The following is a 9,469-nucleotide window of genomic DNA, read 5'->3' on the forward strand; positions in this document are numbered from 1 at the left end:
AGGAGCTAAATTGTTTTTTATATTTCTAACAGATATTTATTGAAAACCTACTTCTATGCAACAGGGAATATACAAATTGGTAATAATATGAAGATTAGAACATTATCTTTGTTTCCAGAGCCTACAGACCAGTGTGGGAAGAGTTGTATCGAAATACTATAATACAATCTGTTAAGGCCTATCATAGAGATATTTAAAAAGTACAGAGGGAGTAGGAGGGAAAAAAAACATACATCTTCCCAGGAGACTGAGAGGGATTCTCAGAGGAGAGATCTCTTTGAGTAGACCTTAGTATCAAGGGGCCCAGATTATTAATGATCTAATAAATTATTCTGAAGAATTGGACTTTCATCCTAAAGGAAAGTGAGGATTGAAGATTTTTGAATAGGGAAGTGATATATTCAGATTTTTACAATCATTCTGACTGCAGTATAGAATACAGCCTACAGGAGGAGACAGGAGAGAAGGAAGGCCCACAGAATGATGACTGCAATAGTTCAGACAGTGAACTAGGGCCGCAGCAGGAGGCATGAGGAAGACTACCTGGATGGAAAGATAATCAGGGACTGGAAATAACAGAACCTAGGGGCTGATTGTGTGCTAGGGGGCTAAGTGGCAAAAGACAGGAAAGAGTTGGAAATGACTCTTGGGAGCCCCTGTGAGACGCAATCTAGTCTAAGATGAGAGCATAGTCCCTGGAGCCTGACTACTTGAATGCAAATCCTAACTCTTTTGCTGTGTGACTTTAAGCAAGTGATTTATTCTCTCTGAACCTCAGCTTTGTACATAATGTCAAATATTCTTACAACAGTGTTTACATTCATGCCTGAAAATTACTGTTATTATTATTAATTATTATAATTCTGGTTAGGATGGTGGTGCTATTCAGGTTGTTTTCGAAGACTAAATGTTGCATTTGATGTTGCAAATGTGCAAATGTGCTTTTAGAAGGGCACATGTTGTAATGAGCACTGGGTGTTACATGCAACTAATGAATCATTGAACACTACACCAAAGACTAATTATGTACTATATGTTGTCTAACTGAACATAATTAAAAAAAAGAAGATTCCAGGTTTGCACAACTGAATATGTGGATCTCAGGTTAGAAGAAAGTTTCATTCGAAGGATGATGGTAGTTAAAAACCTCTTATGCCAGTTAAATAGCCTCCAGCATTCTTGAAGAAGAAGGCCAGGGTTTGAGCCTCCAGGACACGGATGCTTAATGGGTGGATAGCATAGAAGTCAAAATCTGCAGACTCACAAGAAGAGAAGGCCAGAGAGGTAGGAGGAGAAAAATGAAAGAGCAATGTCTCAAAACCAAGACAAGAAAGTTTTAGAAAGAGTATAATCAATACAGAAAATGCTGTACATGAGTTAAATATGATGATAACTGACAATCATCTATATGTAACAATAGGGAAATCTTTAATAAAGTGATTTAAAATACATAATTTAAAATATCTGAAATATAGAATACATTCAAAAGTTAGTTTCCATTATTCTTAATTCTAATTGCATTTCTAGAGAGAGAAGAATGAAAAACTACTGGATTGAACCATATAACTGTTCATATTTATAGGTAGAAAATGTTGAATTCAACAATTGCATATAATTCAACTATGCTGAGTAACTGAAAAGCTGCTTCAAAGGTGTTTGTTTCTATTGTGTTATGATGCAAGAGCAAAAATTACCCCTTTCTTCTGATTTTCCTAAAGAAATAGGGCTGATAATGATTGCCTATATCCACATAAATAGAAGCTAATGATATCTAAATGCCGTTCTTACTCTATATTTTACGGTAGTTATTTCCCTCATCGCTCACCTTTGAGTCTAAAAACTCCAGGGATGAAACCTAAATGCAAAAGTAATTTGAAGGGAAGGATATTCATACCTGTCCCAAGAAATATCTCCTATTACCAGTAACATTGGTATAATGAAAAAATCTAGTTATCTTGGCAGTGTAGTGCATAAAGTATAAAATGTTAAAAGTGTTGGCTTTGGAATCAAGTCCTAACTCTACCACTTATCAGGTATGAGGTCCAGAGAAAATTACTTGCTTTTCTAAGCCTCCATTTTCTCATTTGGAAAACAGAGAAGAGACTGCTGTCTCTTGGGATTTTGTTAGGAAAAGGGAAGATAATGAATAGGGGGGTTTAGCACAGGGCCCCCTACAACAATGGTAATTTATTTATATTTCACTTTTTATCTCTCCATAGTGTGTAAGCCTGAGAAAGTTTGAGAGAATTGTCTTTAAAAGAATAGGTACTTTTAGGAGGCTTAGTCTTTTCATACATCAATGAAAACCCTGAAGTTCTTTCTAGCGGTGTAGCCTTGTCCAGTCACTGGTAGCTTTCCAAGAGAACCAGCAGCCAGATCCATAACTCCAAGACACAGAGCTGAGTAGGCTTTGTGCTTCTCCTCCATCAGGGGCTGGCCAATGTGTTTCTTTGTAACCAATGAAGTATATGACTCATAAAGCAAAATCCCTCAAAATCTACATCCAAATGAAAGCCGTACAATTAACTACCAGGGACTTATACATAAATACTATTGCTAACGGTGTATCACAGGCATCTTGACCACATCCCCAAATTTCCCTATTAACTTGGTATTTTACAGAGATGAAACTACAAATTGTTTTAAAAATACATTTCTCTTTCACTCTACATTAAATTAAAGCAAAATAAATTTATAAGCTATACTGAAACTATCTGGTGAAAAAGCCCTTGGAACTCAATCACCTAAGGTTCAAAGTACATAGTAGTGTCTCATTTTGAATTTAAAATTGAATAAAAACATGGCTGAAAATGTCCTAACCTGTTATTTACTTTGTATTTTTATTAAAGATTACCATGCCTCACTATTGGCAAAATGGTCATTAAAAATGTAACATAAGACTATTCAGGGAAATAGAATCCCATAAAGTAAGATAGTATTATGGATCTTAAAGTAAAGCCACCAGTGCAGATGTTCCTAATCATACTAAAAACACAAATACACAAACCAGTTTGTTCCAGCTACAGAATAATTCAATTAAAAGAGTGCTTATAATTTAACGGTATGAATAATAGCTCAAGCCAGGGATGTAGTTAAACTACAAGGAAATATAAATCTACAGAGTCTATGCCAAGGCAAGTGTTCCAAATTCTCAAGGTTGAGAAATTGGTTCCTTTCTTTGCTACAGGTAGGAAATTATTACTTGAATTAGCAATAAATAAATAAATAAATAAAACAAAACACTAATAATAATACAACAAATGTACCTTTAAGGAAAACACGTGTGCACACACACAGGCTCACACACATGTACGTACCACTTAATTCACAGCTTTCACCAACAGAAACACCTATCTGAATCCAGAATATCACTTAGAATCTGCTTTGGGAAAGTTAAACTCAGACTTCTCACCAGTTTAAATTTCTTATTGAGAAATAAATACAGTACGTAATGTGATACAGAATTAAATCAGCATGCACAGTAAAACATAAGCTCTAAGGACATACAGGATTCTCTTTGCAAATAATGATCTTGGCAAAGAGCCTCCTTTATGTACAGAAAGTTCTGTTCCTTGCTTATAGCAACTCTCAAGGCTACAACAGGTAATTGTGTGCTGCTAATTAGGTTTACAAAGGATACGTACAAGCCAGGAGATATTTTATAGCTTGATTCCATGAAAGTAAGAAACTATATCAGTAAGGTCAAGCTATAAAAACTCATTCTCCAACAATTACTGATCTTTTACTCTTATATAGTATGAATTTTAACATTGCAAATACATAATAATGCCATTCAAAAATTGGTTCAGTGCTTAATAGCTTTCAAAAATACATAAAAAAAGACAACTAAGAAAGCCTGTTTATACAGATATTCAATGTGCTTATTTCCCCCAGAGTTAATCAACTATCCATTTCACAAGCTAAATTACAGATCTTGGGTCCTAATACTCTTCCAAGAAAGCGAAGTGACATCTATTCTGCATAAAACAGGAAAATCAAATGCAGTACATTACCTTGTGTCACCTGTTGAACTGCCAACATTATGCCAGACATGGTGTCTGGAAGCAAATTTTCTTTCAGATTGTAATGTGGTGCCCATTCCAGAATAGGTAGACGCCTTCTACACCACTGTTTAAAGTCTTCGCAATGGGGGGTATGCATCTTGCTCCACAGCATGCCTTTCTTTTTCCTCTTTGCCCCTGTCATTTTTCAGATTCCCTCTTGTAGAAGTAAACTTCTTTAGACAAGGAAAAAAAATTGTTGTAGAACACCTCCTTTCAATGCCAGGCTCCAATTCGTCTGTGGTTTTCAGTGTCAAAGCTATACAGAAAATAAATCAATAAAGGAGAGAGAGAGAGGGAGAGAGAGATTAACAGAAGCACTTAAATATCTGCAGCCAGGCTGTATGCCTTATTATGGTGAAGCTAATTATTCTAGATAAAAGGTATAGGTTAAAACCTTGAATCCTTATCTGAACAAGACGGGGAAATGGTTCCTGTTAGTGTATTATTATTTTTCTGATCTTGGAAAAGTAATGGGTTCAGTGTTAAGCTGGTCTAGAGCTCTTTCGCCAGTAATTCCCCTTATATTCACTGTAGTCTTATGTTTTTGGCTCCAATCCCAATGGCTAATGAGGTAGTTCTGGGCGTGTGTTGGAAGTGGGCTGGGTTATGCTAATGCAACCAGGAAACTAGTCCAGTCTCTCCCCTACAAGCTGTGCAAAAACATAAAACTGCCAGAGGGGTCTATCGTGCAAAATATATTCAGACAATCTAGCTTTACTTTTTGAGGAAGTATATATTTTCATTATATCAGACGACTGCCAGTTCTACAAAATTCAGAAAAAGAAGAGGGTATTGCTAAATATCCTTATCTTTTTTTATTCCCTGGGAGATGAGCTTTTCATTCATACAGAAACATTCAGACAGCCACTGCCCAGTCAGAAAACGGAATAGCCAGTTCTCATAAACTGAAATTTCATCTCCTGGGCTGAGAAAATAAGATCACTATGAACAAATATTTGTGGCTACAGTTCTTCCCTGTCTCAGAAATTGTTCATTCAGTTTTCTCTATTTCTCCAAATAATCTAGTTCTCACACTCATGCTATTGTAACTGGAATTTCTCAAGGAATAATGTATGGTTCAAACTATTGTTTGAAGTGTCCCCAAATTTTTTTGTGGTGCTGCCCTCTTTTCACATGACCTTTGGGGGGTTTCTCTTTTTTAGATATGGTGTTACATTTTATAATAGAACAGACAGGCTGTCAAAGATTTTTATTTTATGATTGTTTCCCTTACCCCAGAAGAAAAACCCTGCATTTATGAGCTGTGCCATTGGAATTCAACCAAAAAGCCAATATATTAACTAAAATTGTGAAGCCAAGAAAAAGAATATCATGTACAAGTTTGCTGCAGCCCCTTTAATATCAATTTATCCAGAGAGCAGAAATCTGGTTTCTGAAAGCCTTCAGAATAACAGAGTACTTGGAGCCCTTGGCTACATCCAAGGTCCGCTGCTGTACCTTTTGCCATTGTTTTTAAATTAAGGTGGAGAACTATTCTTTCAGCTTTCCAAAGATCCCATGGCTTTCTACCTGTACAAAAATAACTTTCTTTATAAATACAACAAATCCCACATATGTAGGGATGAAGGTACACTTCGTTCGTATGTATAGGATAGAATTTGCTTTGCATTTTCCAATTGTTTACATCATGTTAAGTTTACAAACTCTTCCTTAGCTTAGATTTTGAGTCCCATTAGAGACTGAGTCATAGTATTTTAACCCTATCCTTTGGTATGAAAGGTAAAACCACCAGATAAGTAAATCCACTCTTTTTTTTTTTTAAGATTTTATTTATTTATTTTTGAGAGAGAGAGAGCACCCACGGGAGTGAGGGGGGCGAGGGAGGGGGCAGAGGGAGAAGCAGGCTCTCCACTGAGCAGGGAGCCCAAGGCAGGACTCAATCCCAGGACCCTGGCATCATGACCTGAGTCCAAGGCAGACGCCCAACCAACTGAGCCACCCAGGCACCCAGCAAATCCATTCTTAATAGTGATGATACATTGCTTTTACTTCACAAACAGCAATCTTTAACTTTGTTTTATATACTACATTCAGTATATAAAACAAAGATATATATGTATGTATGTATTACTTCTATAATCAAAATCAACACTAAAGATATTTTTTCAAAACATATCCAGATCATAAATTCCAAATCTATACTGACAAACTTAAAAAAAAAGCTTGACTGAAGTCACCAAGCAACAGCTATGATTTGTGTAATTTCAATCATTTTAAAAAAAAAATGTTTATAACAAAGAATTCACATGAATGGACTTTTAGAATTGAAGATGAATCTGTATATAAGTACCTAAATACATTAGTACCAGCAAATGTTCTAAAACATCCTAAGACCAGGAAGGAGGAGAAATTAGTTTGATAAAATAGTTCTGTTGCATTTCAATCAAAAAACTCTTTAAAAATACAATAAATCTTTCCAAAAAATCTTTGTTTAAGTATAAATCTGGAATTCCAATATCCAGACTTTTTTCCAATTTGATATGCTTGCACATTATTTAAAACATGGCAACATCTCACTCCAAAGCATGGAATCACTCCTATTTATAATCAACAATACCAAAAAATCCTATGAAGAAATTTATTCACACCCACAAGATCCTCAGAGTACTTTGATCCAGCCTGTAAAATTCAAAAAGACTAAATATATTTATTCAAAAGTTTCAATGACTAAAATTAGCTTAAAGTTCAGTACTATGTATCATCTATATGAGACATCTCTTCCCAAATGTCCAGGCAACACTTATACAATAAAAAGATGACCATATGTTCCACCTCCTATGCAGAATGACAGAAAAATTCTTCTTCTTAAAATAATATTTTGATTACATCCCTGACATGTTTGAACTTCCAGTGACGTCCAATATCAAAGTTAAACTCATTAGCACAAACATGTGACCCTACTCCACTCCCCTACCCACCTCTGACTAGCTTCTCATCAACTCCATTTAATTAAGTATTTATTGAACAACTATTTGCTAGATTCTGTGTGACGTGCTATAGAAGTAGAGTAGGGTGGTGGGGGTGGGCAGACTGTCTCCACTTTCTGGGAGTTAACATTTAATGAAGGAAATAGAAAATGTATAACTAACTAACTCAAAGCAGAATGGGATAAATTAATAAAAGTTCACATAAGAAATGTTATGGTTGCCCAGAGAAGGGAGAATTGCATTCCCACTGAGAAAAAAGGTTTCCCACCTTACTTAGACCTTCTGTTCCAGCAGATAAGTATACTCATGGTTTGCTGCACATTACTTGACTCTTTAGTAGATCTCTCTACTGATTTCCCTTGTTCCATGGTCTTTTTCCTCATCCAAGCAGTTTACTCAATACTACCTCTCCATGAAGCCTTCCCTGGCTTCCCCATAGTTTTGTTCATACTATACACCCAACACCCAAGTAGCCCTGAAGCAATTCATGGGTATACAGCTGTCACATTTTCACACATTTTCATTGTATTTCTTCTTTGAAATCTATTTCATTTGATTTTATTCAGTTTGGCTCATGAGATTGTAAATTCCTTGTGAGTAGGGATTATTCACATAACTTGTTTTGTCTCTTTTCCTTAGGATCTAATAGAAAGCTCGGCATACATAGGACCCACTCAAAAAAGTATTAACATATGAATGTCCCTACTCCTGAAAGTATGCAAGAATTATTTAGTCTGTCTCAACCTGGTTTCCAGGCTGTGATGTTAAATTAGGAAAGTAGGTATAGAGAAAAAGAAAGTTAAGAGAATGGGAAAGAGATTTCATTTTTACTTGCTCAACTTCTCCCTATTCTCTTACAATCTAAGGAAAGTTCTATCTTTTTCAATACAATTCCTTTTTCTTGTATTAAAGAGTCTAGAGAATGGAAGAAGGAAAAACTAGATAGTAAATGGAGGAGAAAGGGAGGAGACAAAACAAAGATAGAAAACCTCATGCGGGGCGCCTGTGTGGCTCAGTCGTTAAGTGTCTGCCTTCGGCTCAGGTCATGATCCCAGGGTCCTGGGATCGAGCCCCGCATCGGTCTCCCTGCTCTGCGGGAGGCCTGCTTCTCCCTCTCCCACTCCCCTGCTTGTGTTCCCTCTCTCGCGGTGTCTCTCTCTGTCAAATAAATAAATTAAAAAATCTTAAAAAAAAAAAAGAAAACCTCATGCACTGGGGTTTCAGAGAGAGTTTTGGAGGGTTAGACTGTGAGAGCCTCTGAAAAAAATGTGAAGTACAAGGAAATTGAGTCAGGCTCAAATGAGGAATGAGCCTTTTAAAAAATGTTGTACAGGTTATAAATTGCACCACATTCAATGGTTTTTGAGAGACACTAGTAAAGATTGAAAATCTTGGGTTACTTTTGATTGTGGCATTATGCTTCTTTGAATGTGATCTATTTGAAGACTGGGACACATTATTCTTGGAAATATAGACTCATAAATTTCAGAGAGCATCACTCCAAACTCATGCCTACTTCAAGAAGTTGATCTACAGTATTTCTAACAAGAGGACACTACAAAAGGTTCCCATCTGAGAAGGAAAGTAGAGGCTGTGAAACTAAGGCCATGTTCTGCTCACTAAGCCATGTAACTGGCCTGGGGATACAACCACACAAAGGAAGCAACTCCCATTAAGTCATCTACCAGGAAGGGTATCTTTTCCTCATTCACCCAAAATTTATATAGGCTGGTACAGCCCTGAATCCAACCACTGTTTTAATTCCTCTAATGACTAAAATTAACAGGCTTTCCAATTTTTAGACATTCTAATTGTTAAACATCTTTTCCCAATTATTGTGCCAAGATCTGCTACTGAAAATGTTCATTCTTTAGTATTTATCCTAATCCTTGTGATACTAAACAACCCATCAGCTTTAGAACTAATTCATTTAGTTCTATCCCAAATAAGCTCTGGGTTTTTTGGGGGGGTTTTGTTTCTTTTTTTTTTTTTTTTTGGTTGTTTGGTTTGGTTTGGTTTTGTTTGGTGCTCTTCATTTCAGAAATACTTTTAGATTTAAATGTTTAAATGCGGATGCATACATATAAGTCAATTACAGTCCTGAACAGTACAATTAATATTTTATTCATGACAGACAAACCACTATAGTAGAGTGAGCGAAATCCTGTGCTCTCAGTGCTGATTGCTAACATGCCTTACTTTGCCTTCTTTGGATTAAATAGCACTTCCCAGTCTATTTCTTTACCATGTTTTTTTCTTTCTGCCATTTTTTTGTGTTCTGTGACTTGTTTTGACTTATAATGGGAACCAAAAAGAGATAGCTCTGGTGAAATAAAAAGATACCCAGGGGGAAAAAAAATCAAATGTGCATTCCACAATTATCCAAGGCATTTTCAAATACAAGGGGAAAAAGAAAGAAAGAGACAGAGAGAGAAAAAGAGGGAGGAAGGTATTATG

General features: G+C 36.1%; 1 protein-coding gene across 1 annotated transcript in view; it reads right to left on the bottom strand.

The window, feature by feature from the left end:
- SLC26A7 (solute carrier family 26 member 7) overlaps window positions 1-4,206 on the bottom strand; it is a 107,869-nt gene extending 103,663 nt beyond the window's left edge. The window contains exon 1 of the mRNA XM_036107284.2: window positions 4,014-4,206. Coding sequence (XP_035963177.1) covers window positions 4,014-4,206 — 193 coding nt within the window. The remainder of the gene's footprint in view (window positions 1-4,013) is intronic.
- Window positions 4,207-9,469: the final 5,263 nt, after the last annotated feature.

The sequence above is a fragment of the Halichoerus grypus genome, chromosome 5 (assembly GCF_964656455.1).
Source record: "Halichoerus grypus chromosome 5, mHalGry1.hap1.1, whole genome shotgun sequence".
NCBI lineage: Eukaryota > Metazoa > Chordata > Mammalia > Carnivora > Phocidae > Halichoerus > Halichoerus grypus.